This window comes from Anoplophora glabripennis, unplaced genomic scaffold (genome assembly GCF_000390285.2).
Source record: "Anoplophora glabripennis isolate ALB-LARVAE unplaced genomic scaffold, Agla_2.0 scaffold242, whole genome shotgun sequence".
Taxonomy (NCBI): Eukaryota; Metazoa; Arthropoda; class Insecta; order Coleoptera; family Cerambycidae; genus Anoplophora; species Anoplophora glabripennis.
In genome coordinates, this window is record NW_019417087.1 from 449,743 (window position 1) to 470,422 (window position 20,680).

The 20,680-nt window shown below is 33.0% G+C and overlaps 1 protein-coding gene across 4 annotated transcripts in view; it reads right to left on the reverse strand.

The window, feature by feature from the left end:
- Window positions 1–20,680, reverse strand: part of LOC108905990 (homeobox protein cut) — a 184,991-nt gene that overhangs the window by 11,878 nt on the left and 152,433 nt on the right. For 3 of the 4 annotated variants that reach the window (XM_018709102.1, XM_018709103.1, XM_018709101.1), the window contains exons 3-6: window positions 16,811–16,992; window positions 16,491–16,609; window positions 10,847–11,449; window positions 10,467–10,703 (exon numbers count right to left, since the gene is read on the reverse strand). In XM_018709102.1, the coding sequence (XP_018564618.1) occupies window positions 10,467–10,703; window positions 10,847–11,449; window positions 16,491–16,609; window positions 16,811–16,992 (1,141 nt within the window). The remainder of the gene's footprint in view (window positions 1–10,466; window positions 10,704–10,846; window positions 11,450–16,490; window positions 16,610–16,810; window positions 16,993–20,680) is intronic. The other variant, XM_018709104.1, reaches the window with a different exon arrangement.

Consider the following 20,680-nt stretch of genomic DNA (forward strand, 5'->3'; position numbering starts at 1 on the left):
AGCACAATCAGAGCATCTTCAGCATTTTCGTACGCCATATTGAATCCGCCATTTTGAATTTCTTAATTATGAGTACCGATTCGAAATTACTGACCCAAAAAACCTTTCACTACCAAATTTCAGCAAAATCGGAGCATCTTTGGCATTTTTGGCCGCCATATTGGATCCGCCATTTTGAATATCTAAATTTTGAATACAGATTCGAAATCAGTGATCCAGAAAACCTATTGATACCAAATGTCAGCACAATCAGAGCATCTTCAGCATTTTCGTACGCCACCTTGGATCCGCCATTTTGAATTTATTAATTTTGAGTACGGATTCGAAATAAGCCACCCCAAAAACCTTGGAGTAGGTACCATATTTCGTAGCAATTGGAGCACTTTTAGTATTTTGGCCACTTTTTCAGGTTCCTGGACCATAGTGGTGTGTTGCGAAGTGTGCTAGTTGTTCAGTAGGCATGCTTGGATTCATTTGTGGCGTAATAATAAGAGTGATGTTTTAACTAGCAGGCCGAGGTTATCATTAAAATTTTCGCATAATAGTTTCATAGAAACCATCTCTTGTAGAAAATTGTCAGACCTTAAAATATATGAATGATAAAAAGTTATTATCAAATCGTATCTAAAAACAGTTACAGATGTTATGACTTGGGCTGTCAGAGAGAGCCGCAATTCAATGGAGTACTAAGCCGCTGCCTCAAAATGCTTTTCACGTTCTCGTCACGTTAGTATAGTGTTGTTTGTTATCGTGCGGATGTTGCGTAATTAATTCCTATCCGTTGGTGTTTATGGTGATGTATTGTAGACAGTTTAATGTGTTGCTTTTTAATAAATAATGAGTACGCCTATGTCCTGCGGCTCAGTTTTGACAGCTCAAGTTATGACCATCGAAAATCATCGAAAAACAAAGCCGCAATGGCTGATTTCGTTCTTTTCACTTTATTTTACAAATAACTAATGCTATGGACCGCACAAGTGCCGATTGTCACTTGTCATATGCCCCAAAATTATTCAGTTTACCGTTGTGCTAGGAGAACGACGAGCCGCCCCTGGCCAACGGCGAAACATTGATTTGTTATAAGCACATGGTGGAAATTATATGTTCTCAAAAGAATATGTTCGTACAATAATATTTAAATTAGAAAATCCGGGCACAAATCGCCGGCAAACGTCATGTAAGAGAGCGAGACAGAACGGCAATCTGGCAGGCAGATCGGAGGGACGGAGTGGGCGTACGTACATAGAAAAACAATTCGAATCGAACTGAATCATAGTATTCGCGTGTTAAGTGTTGCATGTGTAAAAACTGAAAATGCCGTAAAAACTTTTTTATAATGCTCCGATACAATCGAAGGTGCCATGAAACAGCTACAAAGTTTATATTCATCGGGAAAGTAACGATTTCCCATAGATTTATGCCACACACAACGTGGAATAGAGTCGTATTGGGGGGAGCTCACGGCCCCAATCGATGGCCAATAAATATTACTATATTTATTTTTGACTGCGACAAATACGTCGATGCCTAAACTGTTGTAATGGTTTTTTGAAGCGCAGTTTGTTCTGTGGGAAGTATATTATCCCACGAGGCGCAATCAACTTCACTTAAATGAAGCAAAAACCATAGTTAAGTAGTACTCAGTTTACTTGATAGTAACACTAAAGTATTGGGTGTCCCAAAATTCACACCAGTTTTGAATTTTGCGCCATTTGTGCGCTAAGTGTTGCCAACGAAAAGAAAGAGCATGACAGCTGACAGTTGAGGGGACGCTACTTTAAAGAACAACGTATTTTCATTGTTCATTTTTAAAATATTGAAGGTTTGACAGTTCCAGTTCGTAATTTTCTTAGAAAATGTGGTCGAAATAGTGATTTAATTTCATCAACTGTGACGAAATCAATTGAAAAATTCAGGGAGACTGGATCAATTAGTGATATTAGACATTCCGGACGTCCTTCAACAAGTCATTCAATACAAAACATCGAACCAGTCGAGAGAGTGTTGCTGAGAGTACAGGAACATCAATTCGGTACTGTAGTCAAGAAATGGACATTTCGAGAAGCTCTCTACAGCGTAAGTGGATGCTGATTTTTCGAACAAAATCATCTTCAGAGATTTTCATCTATAAAATTGTCGCATTTGGGGTTCACAAAATCTACGAGTGATTGTTGCGAAACAAATGCACCCACAACTTGGATTTTGGGCTTCATGATTGGACCAATCTTCTTCGAAAATGCGGATTGTCAGGCAATAACAGTTAATGGTAATCGCTATCTCGACATATAATAATCCAGATACAATTAAGTATGTTGCTTGCGTCATTAATTAACGTCATAATTGTTTAAATACAATTTATGTGTAATGATTATATTTTTCTATCATACCCCATAACAATTTCTAAAAAAAAATTGTTAAACTTGCAGTATTTACAGTATTTTACAGATTTTCAGGAGTTATGTAATAGTAAAAGTTACTACATATATATAAATTATTGTTAACAGTGTAAAATTTGAATAGTTTTTTTATTATGAACATTTTTTAACCATTTTCAAAGATTTGCCTAAAATATTTAACACTTTCACCATTTTGTTAAAAAAAAAATCACAAAACCGATGAATAATTTCTAAATTGCGGCAATATAAATTAAAAGGAGTTTCTATGAGTAGTTTACAGTGAATTTATAGTTTTTTGTCGAGAATTTTAGAAAATCTAAGCAAGTTAGAAACAATATCTCATCACTGTACTAATTACATAAGTCTTCTCCAGGGTGTAAAACAGTTTTCAAGCTGACAAGACATTCAGAACAAGCAAAAAATAGCATATTTTTATCTCTTATGTTTATCGTTACGTTTTCTGAACTTTACACGCTTGTTTAACATACAGACAATCGCGTATGGCACTATAAACATAATTACACCCTGCAGAATTTTTTCAAGAAACTACTAACGCATGAATTAATCACAATTACTGTTTACAAAACTCTCGACAAAATAGAAAAAGTAGGTACGTTTTGGGATTTTTATATTAAAGGAATCTTTTTATTTCAACATTTCTATAGTTTGGATACTGTCGAAAATATGGCGATAGCCACGTAGTCCTTCTAGGATTTTTTCGTCTCCCAGGTTCGGACTGGCCAATATTTTTGAGTGGTATTTGCACCAATTTAACATTATATAATAGAATGCGATGCAATATAACATGTTTAAATGGGCATATTAAGCGTTGCCCAATAATAATAGAAATGTAACCGCTGTTACCGATTAATGACATCTTTAAACTGATTGCTATGAGGTACTACGAGTTCTACTTTGGAAATACGCTAACAGAGACCGCCAGTTCCTCTTTTCCAATTATTGTCTTACCAAAAGTGCGTTTTCTTGTTTATAAAACGCCGGAATTAAGATCGTATGTGAAATTTTCTGTATTTTCTTTATAAAATCGAGTCTCTAAGCTTTTAATAAAGTTAACACATTCTACAGGGTGTTTTAACATTGCTTTTTCTTATACATATACTGGAAGGAGTATTTTTTTTTAACAGAAATCAACATTTGTTGACAATTTTATTTACAGCTTGCAAAAAAACCGTCCCTTTCGAACCATACACAAAAAAGATCACTCTTTAAATCTGCTCGAAATTCGATTTTTAACTCGGTAGTATACTTTTTGACTTCGGGAGTATTATAATATCACTGAAACAAGTTTTCGGTCGTTTGAACTCCCCATAGGCTAATACAAAGTTGCCTTATTTATACAGGGTGTTCTAGAAATAAGTGCCAAAATTTTAAATAGGCATTTACTCATAGAAAGTAATAGCTTTTTTCTAATGATTTTTTTTTGAAAACTTATTGGTTTTTAAGATAACAATTTTATTTTGCTACCCTCCAAAAATTAATTGAATCGATTGAATTAATAAACACAAAGAAGCGCATAATTACTGACTTTTTGATTATTTTCTAATGAACACTGTTAAAATTTTGTCAGTTAATACGGTTTTTCTTAAAAACCATAACGTTTTTTAAAATTTAACAAGAGCAAAAAAAATTAAAATTAAATTGTGCTGTGAATTAATTTTACTATTTTTCAATTCGGTGAATTAAAAAAAGTTCGGCACAATTTTAGGGGCGAGTCATCCCCAATGAACACCTTGTTGTACTTCAATTAACTTTAAATCATGGTCAAAGAAGACCAGTAATAAACCTAAATCATGTACCAAATTTGGTTCTTCTACGGTAAAGTGTTGCAGAGATATTATTTTTTTCGAAATTTAGGGCCCACTTTGAGGGCTAATAACTCCTCAGGGGTGTAACTTTGTATATAGGTAAGTTTGGTTAAATTAACATATTTTGGACACCCCTGTGTTGGTTCTCAGGACACTCTGTATATAAAAGTTGTTTTTTTTTAATGGAATTCTGAATTTTTAGTCAGTTGAGTTAGCTTTTTTGTACTTTTGAAACAATTTCATCAGTTTTAAATTATTTTATCAATTTTTTTCTTTCTAATTTCTACGAACAAGTAAAAATGTTTGTTCATTAGTAATTACAAATTGACGTTATATTCGTGTAACTCGTCGACGATTCTTACCCATCTAATTGTAAGACGATGTGTGAGCAAACATTATATGAAGATAATGAGGTAAAAGTGGATCAGTTAATCCACTTTTTAACTGTATCACTATTCCTAATAAATACATGGCTTTAACTCTTCGATTGCGGCGATAATTTCGTCTTTAATTGCCCATTGTTATAAATTTTATATACCCGTGCTGCTTTGCATTAAGATTAAGAACTTTTCAGAGCAAATCGGGATCAGAGAAAACAAATAAATCTCGGCACACATTATAAATTATTATAAGGTCGAAATTTTGCAACTCGTGGGAATCCGCTAACAATCGCTTTGAAAATTACCAGATTTGGATTGTAATTTTTGTCGCAACGTGCTATAAAATTCCGAACAGAACAATAAAAACATCCGTTACCCAATTCTAGGCTGTGGATGATCAAATTACTTCTTACATATGAACAGGACAGAATATAATTTGGCTGGTTTTCCGTAATTGCTATTTCGTTTCTCCAAACCAATTTAATTTTATTGAATGACAGGAAATGATTCATGAGTCCGACTAATCTCGAATTATTTTTAACATGAAATGTAATAATACGCGGTCTAAGATATAATTGCCGCGTATGAATTATTTATTATTATACATTTAATTGGGCCCATATTTTTTTCGATAAAAACAATACACTGTCTAATTTCGTTCCCAGAACCATCAAATTCCGTATAATTAGCGTTAATTATACACTTTCAAAACACTTTAAATGCTAACTATTCGGTTGTTGCGACCTCTCGGCCCAACCGTGGTCCGTTTTTGAGGAATATACGAGATGAGCAGAAATTTTTTAATAATAACAAAAATTCACGCACAAATTTATATACAAGACGTTATGTTTTATCAGGTACTGACGAAGGTATTATCTACAAAATATCGGATCACCCGTGTAATTTTTTCTCATCTCGACCAAATATTAAGTTGAAATATGTCATGGAATAAACAATTTAAACCTGTACATTATATCTTAAAAAAGTTATGATTAGTGTTGCATTTTTATAAAAATTATGCCAGAATTCACATTCGACTTATTCTTTTATGGAAAAAAATTCCTTGTCAAAAATGAGGTCCTCTATTTTGCGCAAAACTGTTACAACAAACTACAAGTATAATAGTTATTTATGGTACTAGCATGGCTGTGCAACTAGCATTGCCAGATTCGCAACAGGGAGGGGATGGAGCTTGTCCAGACACACGAAGAACGGGGTGAGGAAAAGGAAGTAACTTTAAGTTTGTTACGTTTGTTACAAGTTTTTTCACTATGTAAAATCTAGTGTCTTTAAATTTTTTACTAACTTTTCCACACTGAAATTCACGACTCACGTTTGTTTAGCATGACGTTTTTCTTGATTATATTATGTATTTGTAGTAAGTATGAGAAAAATATTGGAAGTTTTGGCAAAAAGGTAAGTAAATATTAAATTGAGTTTTCCAATTAAATATAGTGAAAAGGGTTATGTTTGTTTACACACAAAAGGAAAATATTTATTATTTATTTATGATGTCAAAACATTCATATTCTTAAAAGATTGTTTTTTCTCCGTCAACTTTCCATTTTGTTTGTGTGTTTAGAAAACAGGTTTAACAGAAAATATAAAGTTTGTGAATAGAATTGTTTGTTTGTATGCAACATTAATAACCGCGCCATTATTCCATGGCTAGAAATTAGCCTCAATGATTTGGAATCGAGGGGATTATCCCTCTTTATAACATTAATAACCACATTAAAATTGCTAATAAATACTGTTTTATAAATTTTGCAGTTTTTTTTATGTTTATTTAAACGAGTAAAATACGATTTTACCATTATAAATCGTAATATCGTATATATTTTTTAATATTAAAAGGAAGTAGTATTAGGGTCGTATGACACTATGCTAAAATTATAACTAATTTCAGTAATTAACTAAGAACTTTTTAATCTTGCATAGTATCACACAGAAACTGCAACATTTTTGTTGCAATTTGTGGATGATACTATGCCTGATTAAAAAGTTCTTAATTAATTACTGAAATTAGTTATAATTTTAGTATAGTGTCATATACGACCCTTAGAATGTATTTTTAGAAGCCCGCGCAAATTGGCATCTGTTTTACCGGCGGTAGATAATAAAGTAATCGTCATTATCGTCTCGGCTATCTTTAGTTCAATTTTATTGGGCGGCCAGACACAGTGAGGGAGCCAGTTGTTGTCTTTTAATGTCAGTGGTGTTTCGATTTTGGTATTAAGAAAACGACCTTCTTGTATTATATGTTTTGTGGGTACTAGTGTGTTCCGGTATATGTCACGCTGGGAAATGTTTTCAATTTTCCCAAGTAACTTATATGACTTAACACACGAGTGCCATACAAAATTTTATCCAACACTTTCATAGAATTTCGTTAAGTATTTAAGTACAGTAAATTATTATTATTATTTAATTATAGTAAATTTCAAGTTGTCAATGTCAGAAAAAGTAATTTAACCATAGACCTTATAAACTATGGACTGGCCTTAGAAAAAGAGGTCAATCGCGCTGATGTGTGCAAGGCAGATGAAGCTAGTTGAGGCAAATACCGGTAAAACAAAGGATGATATACGGGTAACCCGTACAAAATGCCGTAAACAAACTTTGAAGTAAATGTCATGTATTGACATTATTGATCGATTTCTTGAATTTTTGTGCGATTTAGTTAGTGTATGTGAAAGATTCGTAAAAACTAAATATGGTGTAATCGTGTTCTGCGATAAATTGCGTAAAGAGACGTTTTAAGTAGAGAAAAAATTAAATTTCATAGGTAGGAAAGAAGTTATGATGTTACCAACATGTTTATACTTTTCGCATCTTTCTGAAAATAACGACCAAGTACAGTTGTCTCTGATGATAACTTATTAGATTATAATATTTCCCCCATCCTCAAAATAAAATGTCATTTTAACGTCAAAATTTTGCCGCTTTAAAGTGTTACACTTCAAATTATTTTTTAACATCAAACCGAATGTAAAGAAAAAGTTTTAACTGAAATGTACTTATAATATGCTCCAACAAAAATTCTATTCAAATAATATGTTGAACGAAGAAAGCATCGACATAGTTTCAATTTATACAGTTCTGCAAAGCAAGAAAATATGAAATATTCAAAACAACTACGTCAGAAGAGCTTACAGTAATTTTAACAGATCGAGTTTACGATATGAGGAAAATAAATGGAGAAATACATAAATAAGGCATTATAAAAACTATTTGGAATATTATAACTAAAACAATTCAAATATTGTACTGTAATTAGGACAGTAATATAATAAAACCTTTTACATACGTACACTACTAGAAAAAATGAAAATTTTTTGTCTTTTAGTCTCTATATTATTTTTATAGTCTTTGAATACGGCCCAACAGAAAAAAGAGGTAAGGAATCGATAGCTGATTGGTTGAATTAAATGTAGCGCGCTGCAATCGAAATTCTGTGAACGAAGCTTAAGCCCTTACTAGCTCCATCTCTCTCGCACACGTCCGAGCGATTGCCGTTTATATAGGGAAAATGACAGTTGGGCGAGTCCAGTAGTTTATAAGGTCTATGAATTTAACGAAATTAATGTATTTTTAAATATTACAAAGGATGCGAGTGTCAACCTAAATTGTGTCTGTAATTAAGGGTTTGTCAGTAAACAAGCAATATTTTTTGAGTTGAAATCACGTTGAAATCCTAAAACCAAGACAGAAAAAATGGAAAATGTGGAAATTCCATCTGAAATTTTAGAAAAAGCTAATGCGGCTACTGCAGGCATCATTCCGGAGAAATCAAAATCTATATACAACAAAGAACTGAAGGAATTTCAAGATTGGCAAATCAAAGAAGGGGTGAAAGGCGTACATGAAGATGTCTTGCTGGCTTATTTTTTCAATTTAAGTGAGAAATTAGCTCCATCCACATTGTGGACTAAATATTCCATGTTGAAGTTAATTTTGAGAGTTTACAAGAACATTGAAATTTCTTCATTCAGAAGACTAGTGGCATTTCTAATGTCTAAGCACTAACATTTTCAACCAAAAAAACCCAAGGTCTTAGAAAGAGAACAAATCGAACAATTTTTGCGTGAAGCCCTATACTAAGATTATTTTATGGATAAGGTAGGTTCCGCTAAATAGTTTAACTGAGTTATATTTATTAAATATGTTGTTTTTTAGGTGGCGTTGATATTTGGAGTTTTTGGCGCTTGCCGTTGCGAGGAATTGACCCATCTAAGCATAGACAATATAGAGGACAAAGGGCAGTGTATCCACATCATGATTTCAAATACTAAAACGAACAAACCAAGAAGCTTCGCTGTGTTAAATCAAGGATTTTGTGTTAATCCAATTGAATTAATTAGAAAATATTCCAAGCTAAGATCTCAAAATGTGCAGCATAAAAGGTTCTTTTGCAATTTTCAAAAGGAAAAAAGCACACATCAATGTGTTGATAAGCTATCAAAAATCCCTAATGTTATTGCGCGATTTTTGGGCTTGACAGATTATAATTTATATACAGGGCATGGCTTGCGTCGCGCATTTGCAACTCTTTTGGCCATTGCTGGAGGGAATATTACAACATTCAAACGCCACGGTGGATGGAAGTCATCTACCGTGGCAGAAGATTATATAGAAGAGTCAATTTCCAGCAAATTTGATGTTGCTAAAAAGATACAAGGGGTGCAGGCGCTTGAAGCAAGCACAAGCAAAGGGGCAACCTGTTCTATAAATTTACCACAATCATAAAATGATTCCAATAATCCTTTGGCATCAAATTATGACTTTACCATAAATGTTAATGTTAATATTAATAAGTAGGTAGATTGTAAGTTTGTAGCATTTAGCATTTTAGGCTATTTGTTGACTTTTATTACTGTTTCAAATTGGTTTTCTAATAAAAACTAGATAAACAAAACATAGAAATCATAAAAAGACAAACATCTTTTTATAATTTCTATAAGTCACTGGTGGGTTATAAGTCATAACTTACTAGTGACTTATGATTTATAACTCACTAATGACTTATATGCCACATTATTCCTTTAAAACCTAAGAAATGATAGTATCATTATATACAAGTGTTGGATAAAAATATTATTGTATGCAATTATAATTCTAATTTTACCTCTGTGTTTGTAGCAGTAAACAGTATATACGAGATTTGTTCAGAACTATAATTAAATATATCAAAAACGGTTAACTTTAAGAATAGGAATCCTTTAAGAAAATTCACCTAAAAATTGACGTAGAATCCAAAATTGCAATGATATACAGGGTGTTCCATTTAAAATAACGAAGATGACGTCAACTTCCGAATAACCGGAAGCGTTAGGTGGACGCCAAATTTTCTAAATTAAAATCGAAGTAGTCTGAAATATGCAGACTGTTAAGTGTTGTTTTTGGCGTCCACCAAAAATGTTAATAATTATTAATTGCTTGGTCTGAATAAACTTGAAAAACTGGAAGATATCAATATGGTGTATTTATTGGCACTTGTTTGTTGTAAAATGTTATTGTATGTTTTCCATAATCGTTTATTAAATACTGTTTGTGTTTTATGTCAAGATTGTACTTTTTTGTTCCTATACTTATGTATGTTGTTTTTGGAACTTTAATTAATATAACCATTGTTTAATAAAAATTATATACATTTTTTTCGCCACAAACCACGAAGGTATATTAGTATAGAAGAGGACTTTGACGTTAATGTGTTACTATTATTAATATTGCATATTATTAAGCGTATTTTTCATCTAGACAAAATATATATGGTGAGATATAACAGTTAGTTGAGTAACGATTGTTTAAAAAATCTATCACTCTAGATCTAGCCAGCCTACAAGTTAAACCAACAGACCTACCTTTCTTTGGTATCAAAGATTTCAACAACAAGATGGCGTTGTCGTCACAGGCCCATGCATGCATCTTCCGGTAGCTATCTCTTCCCTTTTCTGTTAACTTGTCCCAAGGTTTGGGTTTCGATAGTAGCTCTGAGACTGTGCCCTGGGAAAGACCCAGAACGTACTTGGCGAAGAGTCTTTGGCCGATGTTGTGGATGGAGAGCAGTTCCCGCACCTTCCTTGCTATGTGAAGGGTGTCTGGAAGAGGGATTACGGAATTTATCGATATCTTTGCACGAAGCTTCCAAATGTTCCCCCTTCAGAGGATACAAAGTGAAGGAATCACAATTACCTTTTGGTATTAGAAGTGAAAAAACCTAGCTCAATCTCCAATCACCTACCTAGGTTTTGTGATGCGTACTTGTCCATGTTGTACCTAAGCATCTCCTGCAGTTTGGCCTCCATGGGGTCGCCTTTGGGTATGAGACTCTCTCCTAGTCTTCCCACCATAGAACCTGGTGCCATCCCCAGGTCTTCAGCGAACTTGAAGGGAGATCTATGTTCATCGAAACGATAGGGACTCTTTAGGGAATCCTCGTTCCTAAGGAAGTTGTTCACAGCACACATAGTAGCTGTAAGAGGAATGTTATTGTTGCTGACATGGTGGTTGTTGTTGTCCTCCTGTGGACTCTTCGGATTGCCGTTGACGAGGTTCTCCACGGGCGAGGGATGGCAGACTGGCTCGGGGGGCTGGGGCGTGGAAGCTGAGCTCTTCTCCGCAGTGGTGTCCGCGTTCACGGGGGTGGTGCTCTTCATGGGACCATCTAGAGAAGTAGAGGGTGATTTTGGGATTACTCTGTTTTGCTCAATGTTCCTCCGCCACGAAGAAACTATTTCTTCGCCCAGTAAGCTACCAAACGCGTCAACGTTTTGGAAGGGGGGCGGGAGGTTGTTGGGAGGGGTGATGGAGAGGGTGGGGGGTTGCGTCTGAAGTTGCTCAACCCCTAGAAAAGAAGGAAAAGATCCTCATGAATTACAATGGGGTGGTACATGTTACTGGTGAAACAGACAGTGACAGTGCGAAGGTAGATGCAGTGAAAAATGAAGGTGTTAAATCAAATAAATTCAAAATATTTCCCTTAAATTCTCTCAAATGAAGACAAACAATGTTATTGATACCAAAAATTTAGATATGCAAAAGGTATTTAACAAGATTCTTCACTGATGGTATTGTGCGAAACAACTACTCTACGCACTACAGGCCCCGACTAACATTGAACAATAGATTACATTTTTGGTATCAAAGAGCATTTTTATTTGAAATGATGCCATAAAAAAATTTTAATTAGTCTAATATCGTTCAAATAAAATAAACGTGTATTTTTTTATATTTTTTTACACAATAATAATAATTGATTAGGCACATATATTTTCACTTGCAAATCGTTATCATCGTTAGGTACCAATTTTATATATTAGCAAGTATTAACACTTTGAATATATAATAATTACAGGTTTCTTTTATTATTATTTTTTTATTTTATAATTCTTTAATTTTGTCAAATAAAAATAAAATTTAGATGAACAGATCTTGATAAAAATTCAGTTCCTTTATGTCTAAACAAAGTATTGAGTGTAACTTTTGAGGGCTTTAGATTTATCAGAATTTTAATTATCTTTCTAATTCTTTAGAGTTTGAGAAACAATAGTGTACTTAAAACGAATGGTAGCCATTTTTTAAGTTTTTGATCGAAAATGTGTAACATTGCAATATAAACAGTGTCGGAAATTGTATTATTTTTCATAATTTTTTAAAAGTATGTATAGAGTAAAAGTAAGGCGATATAAAATAACTTGATATTAATAGTTTTTAACAATAATTATAGTAATTAAGTAAGTTATAAGGATATTAATACGTCGAGGTCGAGGGAGTACTTTCAGATGCCTCTGGATCGAGAGATATACGTCGGCTGAGGGCAGTATTATCCTGTAACACCCGTGGTACCCCTAGCGCTTAATGCTGTCAGTGTGTTTTTTAATTTGAAGGTGAGGACTTCCTTAAGGGTTTATGCATTAATAATAAGTACCTATTTTCAATAATCGAAATTATTGAAACTGCAAATTGGCGTTAAAAATAATAATTATTAAAATTTATACTACGTCAATGGAGTATCGTCCCCTTTTTTTATCGTTTTTTTTTATAGTAAATATAAAAACATATCCTTTTATTTCATTTTTTACTCGATTTTAAAATGAAGGTAATTCAAACAAATTCAATTTTTTAAAATTTAAATGTCTTATCAAGTGAAGTCAAATAGTGTTACTGAAATCGTTGGAAACAACTAAATTACAATTCCTAATATACAGCTAATAATAAATAATTACATGAAACAAAAACTAACAATGGTATATCTAAATATAATTAATACAAAAAAAGCAAATTGCTAAATAATGCGTAATTGAAAGAAATATATTGTATTCTTGCTGTGCTATTATCGCACAGCACTCTGTCAAATATTTTTGCTCCAAGTGTTAGTAACTGAAAGTTAATACAACTTCTTCGAGGTTATGTTTTTTCCAAAATTCGAAGAATTTTCTACATAACTTGGCAACCCATACTAAAATGATTAACTGTTTATATTACCATATATAGAATTTTCTGGGAAATCCAAATGAGTGAAAATATACAGGGTGTTCCGTTTAAAAAATGTAATATTTGGCAAGCATCAAATTAATTTTGTGGTTTAGGTTTCTTGATTCTGTATAACTTTTATATAAACTTTATTATGAGTAACAAGGGAGTTATTTTACTTTCTCACACTAATGGCCCACCCTGTATGTAAATAGTAAACAAGTCAATTTCAACCATGACAATTTGTTGCGCGTGCGGGTTGCCTAAACATGTGACGTCACACTAAAAGATTCTATTGTGAAGATTGTTAGTGACCAAATGTTTAAATTTAAAGTGAAGTCATTTATTTTTCTAATTTTTTACATTTAACTGTTTTCTTTTTTTGGTGAAAAGACAAGACCTCCTGTGGTGTGCGCGAGAAAGTGCGAATAAACATACTAAAATTGCCCATCAATACAGTATCAATAATAATGAATTAATGGACATGGTGACCTATCTGCGGAGCAGCGGTTCCAAAAATGTTTTCATCGTATCAGAGTGGTAAGTCAGTAGGTATTAAAAAATATATATTTTCGAGTCTTCGCATCTCGATGTATATGTGTATATCTGTGGTTTTCGCTCAACTAATTTTCCTTAAAGTTCTCATTTTGACTGTTCTCTAAAATAGTAAAAGGAAGGCGTTACGGTTTCTGTATTGTCTAATGTGCGAGGAATGAAGCAAGAGCAAATTGAGTTGTGGACATGAGGAATATAACGACGGAGGGTATTTTGACAAAGATGGACAATAAAAGTTTAGAGGCCTAATTATTGCGAATTTATAGGTATATTTTAAGTGTTAATGCGCGTATAAAATGTCTCACAACTTAGAAATCTATAAAACTGCAGTAATTCTCAAGTCGAAATGATCTCGAAGACAAACCCGAATGAAAATAGATTTAATAGACGAATTCTCTAAAAATAACACGGAATTCCACAGCAAACACAACAACGAACAAAACAAATACGGTTTTTAATGAGTTGTTCAGTTTTTCGGAGTAGCAAATGGAATTAAAAAATACAGTTAACGCCTGGGAATAAACGAAGAAGGCACGCTTGAACAAGGACGGTCTTTACGGGGATATAATTTAATAATAATTTAAATATACCAAAGGCATTAACTCGGCTTAGATAACATCTTATTGTTGTTACTGTGACCGCGTATATTCCCAAAAAGTAATTCGTTAACATAATGCGATAATCATAAGTATTTTTAATTAGAATAGAAATAAATTAGGGGGCCCTGAGCGTGAAGAAGGAAGTTGTGCGTCAAAATCACCAGGTTATCTTCATAGAGGCGTAAAACGCGCAGCAACAGCTTTCCTCAAACGGTCAAATAATTGATAAAGTGCCGTGGCACGAAACTAGTCCGAATTTCGTAAAAAAGACAATTAACTGGTTCCCACAGTGACGAAATTCCTCGTACAATTGTTAGTAAAAACAATAAAAAACGCTATTTCACAAAACAAGGCAATAATAAATATGTTGCTTAAGGTAATAAACATTTTAAAATATGTTGGAATATTAAAAAGGTTACATATGGTTTGGAAACATTCATGCTATATACAGGGTCTCTAATATACACGGAAACGGTCGATTATCTCGTAAAGTAAGATAGCTCGACACAAACGTTTTAGGGTTTTTTAAAATCTATTACAATAAATAATTTAGTACACAGGTTCAGCCAAAAAGTCATGACGAAACAAAGTTGTTTTATCTTTAACAGAACACCCAGTAGGTATATTATTCCATCTTTCAATTTTTCTTGAAATTCTAAACAAAATTCATATAGCACATCATGTACCTAAACTTAACCGTTTTCGAGATATCGAACTTTGAAAATCATTTTGTTATAAATTATACAAAAATATTTGTCCATTATAGTTTAGTTATAGTTCATCAAGTTACCTTTGAAAGTTTCTAGCTCCATAACAACGCTGCGTCGTTCTTTTGTCTAATAGAGATTATCTTGACAACACATGTCAAAAATACGTTTAGTGTGAATAATTTTCTCGCAAAAATTGCATGTTTAAGTGAAACCGAGCGTATTGAAGTTTTAATGATCATAGGATATGGTGATAGAATACGAAGTTGTGGATATTTTTCATGAATTGCATCCCGATCGGGACCGTATTTCTAAATCAACCATTTCAAAAACATTGCAGCGTTTTCATGAAATTGGAGATCGACGAAAAAATGGAAGACCAGTAAACGTTGCAAACGAAGAAGATTGTTTAAACGTCATTTTAGATATGGTGGAAAATTCAATAAATTCGACACTACAGAAGCTTTTAAATCATAACCTAAGTCGATGTTCATTCAAACAATTTGCAAACGAGAAAAATTACATCCATATAAAATTAATTTGTCACAAGAATTGAGTGAAGACAATTATGATCGTAGAATCGAGTTCTGCGAAGTTATTATGGATAAATTACACGAAAATATCAAAATTGTCACTCACATACTGTTTTCTGACGAATCTACATTTTGTTTAATTGGGCACGCAAACCTACACAACTGTAGGCATTGGTCAGACCAAAATCCACATTGGATGGAGGAAGTTCCCACCCAACGACCACAGAAAGTAAATGTTTGATGTGGCATTATTGGTGGACACGTCATTTTATAAACAGAAATTCAACCTCTGGATGATATTTATTACTATTGCAAAAACATATTATTCTAGAGCTTAGACGATTATTCCTGAACAATAACAATCCAATTTAGAGGCAGAATAAAATGTGGTTTCAGCATGACGGGGCTTCTCCACATTTTGGGCATGAGCATGGCTAGATGAAATTTTCCTGATAAATAGATTGAACGCAGAGCGGCAATTGAATGGCCAGCTAGGTCTCCCGATATGACCCCGCCTGACTTTTTCTGTGCGGTCACAGAAAAATGTAGTCTACAAGAATTGGTCGCAAAATATCGAAAGGTTGTTTCCTCTCTATTTTTATTCTGGCGTAACTATTCTTTTCATAAAATTTAAATTCCTGTCCTGGACATTCATTAAAAAAATACATTATCTCGTTTCATGCATTTTTTATCAACTCTGATATATATCCTCCACCTTGTGTAATTTTCAAAATAAATATGCATAATTTGTTACGCTTTTTCTTTTATAAATTTGAGAGTAGTAAAAAGTTACTTTCAAAGTTCGATATCTCGAAAACGGTTAATTTAAGTGGGTACATGATATGAATTTTGTTTAGAACTTCGAGAAAAATTTAAATATGGAATAATATACAGGGTGTTCCATTAAACAATAAGCAACTTTGTTTTATCATAACTTAACTCTTCTTTACTGTAATAGATTTAAAAAAACCCTAAAACATATGTAGAGGCCAATTAGATACATTTTTTTTTATACGCACCTTCACATTCTCTCGACGGAGATTTTTCTCTGTTTTCCTGCGCCAGGCTCTTCGATTTTTCCAACAGCAGTTCAATGTTCTTCCCGTCGGGGTTGTTGGCTAGATCCGACCTCAATATGCTGCAGAAAGAGAAGGAAGATGTCAAACAGTATGTAATGAAACGACAGATTACGGTAAATATTTAGCAATAATATAAATTCAGCCTCTATCTATTCTTATAAATAATATAATAAATTATAATACCATTCAAACAGAAGATAAGAACCATGTTTAAATTATTACCAAACAATTTTAAATACTTTTGCGTCATCGAAAATTACCTGATCTCTCGCTTCAGCTCGTCGTAGTCTTTCTGTGATTCCAATCTGGTTTCCAGCCTCAAAATGTGTTGTCTCTTCTGTTCCAACTGATCTTCCAGCCTAGTAATCTGGGACATAGAAGACTCCTGTAACTTGGCTATGCATCCTTGTAGCCTCTGAACTTCCTCCAGAAGCTGGTTTATCTGAAACAAAAAAAATTTACCTTAGTTTGGTAGCGCAGTGTATATCCCGGTCATAGTTTTTGTCGAGCAGTGTATAACGGTTTCAATTAGAGGGTCTAGCCGTAAAATATATCGGAATATAATCGATAGCTTCCCATTTCTCAACTTAATACAATTTTCTGACGAATCTTGGCACACACGAATTAATTTAGACAAAGCTAGAGTTTTCGATGACGTAGCACCAAAATCAATCAATCGCTTTAGAAAATGAAGACATTATATTAATCCGGAACCCCTATAAGGTGGTGTACAGATGAATTGATTAATTTTATGGGGTAAAATAAACCCCTTTGCTCTATTAACTCGATATTTCATATCGCCTGATCTCCTGGAACTGTGCGGTTGGAAAATATGTTTGCATTTTGATAGATTTTGAAACAATCAATAAATTCGCATATAAAACCAGTTATATTCAATTTTATTCCACTTGTTCTCGACAAGTCTTCTGTAAATTGTGTATGTTTTTAATTAAATTCAGTGGCGTAGGATAGTATTGGCTATTCCGATGTAGAAAGTTTTGATAACCTTTCCAATTATATTGAAACATTTTTATAAATCTAATCCAGTCGATTTCATAGTTTTGACTTAAAAAGAAGTAAGGAAGTGTAAAAATTGAGTTAATAATTTAGTTCCTTTGTCTCTAAAATCAGTATTCCCTGTAACTTCTAAAACAGCATTGGAGGTAACTTTTATAAACCCACATTTTATCAGAATTTTGACGATCTTTCTAACTTTATCGAAACATTTTTAGAAACATGATCCAGTAGAATTTCACAGTATTTGATCTATAAAGATTGAGTTCTTCTGTGTCTAAAAACCGTATTTGGTGTAACTTCTAAAATAGAATCGTACTTAAAAATAAGAACCAATATAATTTTTTCAGTGCAATCAAAAGTTTCTTGCAGAATCTTTCTATAAATTTATCAATTACAGTTGATTGTTAAACATTAGAGTAATTAAAAGGGTTAGTTAAAAATACAGTTTCTTTAACTTTAAAACAATATTGGATGTGATTATTTCCATAAAATGTGTTTATATTTTCTCAAAAATTGATTATTCTGTCGCTCTATTCATTTTAAGAATTCCAGTGCATTTAAATGTTGTTTCTTCTTCTTATTTCATTCCTCATTTTGTACAGAAACAAGTATATTGTTATTTACAGTGGTCATATATTTTTTTTTCAAAAAATATGTGTTTATATATTGCCAGTAATGTTTAAAGAGTTTATTTTATGGCTAGCTAGATCGGAGGCTTTTTACGAGCAGGACGGAGCCACAACGGAACTCCTAAATCTGGAAATATGTGTGTTACAAAAACAATTGCGAGTTTTTTGTTAAAGTTAGATGTTGAAACAGTGCCTTGCGCAAAATCCCGCCCGGGCAAAAAAGTAAGCATCAAACGCTTTCCGATTGTTTTGTGGCATTTGTCAAACGGAAGATAATCCTCTCCCGCCCCAGTCAGAAGTGGGATGGATGATAATCAGAAGTGGTAAAAAATTATACGATCCCTTTTCTAAGACATATTTCATCGTTTTTCAGCCGGAATCCCTTAGTTTTATAATCCGGGGCTATTAAAAGTAAAAAATAAAATCGAACAGAAGGGGGAAATTCGGGGTGATATATTTAAAACAATAATTCAAACCGATACCTTACAAGGGTAGAGGTTTTTGCATATCTCCGGCTGCGGCGATCAATCTGCGACGTACCCCGTGCGGTCTGACCCCAAAATTCGAAGGGAAAAATAGGCGACGTCGGTCGCAGCTCGGTTCGGCGCAAGTGCGCGATAACAAAGTGAATTTATTGGCGTTCAAAACAAAAAAAAATCGTATATCCACGGCGGACCAAATAACTTCGGCTGTTGGGATTTTTGGTAAGTGTGGAGTATCTCGTTGGGCGACTGGGTGTGGGGTGAATGAAGGAGATTTTTCAGAAGTTACGCCGCGACCGATGCCGTTGCGTTTTTTATGATCGCTTTTTATCATTTTCGCACTTTTACGTAGCGATTTTTAATTAAAAATATCGGTACGCGGTTTATTGGAAGGAAAAAGCGCCCTTGCGGGCTTCGACTTGCGTCGGTAAATTATTTAAGATTTTTTGGTCGAAAAACAAGGGTAAAACAGGATTCAGCAATTAAAAAATCGCTTCTCGATACCTCGTTTTAACTCTATATACAAGAATTCCAGCTGAAAATTACTGTCATATAATTCTTTTCCTTTAAATATAATTTTTTTAAGTATTGCCAACAAAGATGCAACAAAATAAAAAAACAATTCCGTAAACTATATTTAGAACGCTGATAGAAGCACTGATTTTTATTTGGCTACTTTTTATGAGGCAAAATATTACTGGTTTATACGGTAATATTTTTGCCCAATAAAAAACTGATCCCTTTGGTGTGGTGTGATTAATCTTTATCTTTTTTTTTTGGGAAGTTATAAAATGCTCGAGTAAACAGAAGAAACTAGAATGCGTCACAATAAAACAATAAATTCCAAACAGTGAGAACTAATTTTGGTGTGTTCAATTCAATCAGATTTCTTGTTGAATCATTCTTCAATTTTATCAAAATTCACTCAAGATTTGAATTTTGAAGAGATCAATGGATCAATTAGTGATCTTCAACGCTCCGGCCGATGCGACAAGTCGTTGAACACAAATAGTCCAGGTGGTAGAGTAGTAAAAGTAGGCTTTGGCGTTAGTGTTTGAAGTCATTTATTTTGTTGTACAAAAAAATCCCAAATATTATGTAGAATAAGAATCCGAGTTTGCCTATTCCAAAAAACCATTGCTAAATTCAGGGGAACAACGAACATATAAAAAAAAAACGAAACGAAAAACGTTTTTTGACATATTTTCCCTGTAACATTGAAAGTAAGCCCTAAATAAAAAAGTCATTCTTTATTTGACGATTTTCTATAAAGTGACAACAACGAATAAAAAAAGTTGAATTTTGCGTTAACGATGGGCGAAAAATAGTAGAAAATCATAAATATATTTGGAGCAATTTTTAAAATAAGTAAATATTTATAAATATTGATGAAACTTTGTGAACAAATAGTAAAACATATGCCAATTTTCCCCTAAAAATTTTGCAACGATTGATAGTGTGGTTTTCGATTGACAGGATCGTTAATTACGCAAATTTAAAAAAGTTTATCGCGTAGCGTGGGTTTAAATTAAGGTTTAGAAAGGGCACACAATTTTTTAAAGATACTGGTTGTCATAATAAATAATGATTAATACTAAAAATACTTATTTTTACACTTTTATAACCATTTAGAATTTTTTTTAAATTGTTCATCATTTTACTTTATAAACAATTATTATTTATTGCCCAGGGAATTTTCTATGCAATCGACAAAATCTTGCACACATAAAAACTACTCCAAATATACATATGACTTTCTACTATTTTTCGCCCTTTGTTAATGCAAAATTCAACTTTTTTGATTAGCAGTTGTAGCTTTGTAGAAAATCGTCAAATAAACAAAAAATAAAAGAATGATTTTTTTATTTAGGGCTTACTTTCAATCTTGCAGGAAAAAATATGGGTCATTTTTCGTTCTTTTTGTATGTATGTTGTTCTCATGAATTCAGTAATGGTTTTTTAGAATAGGCAAACTCGAATTCTTATTCTACATAATATTTAG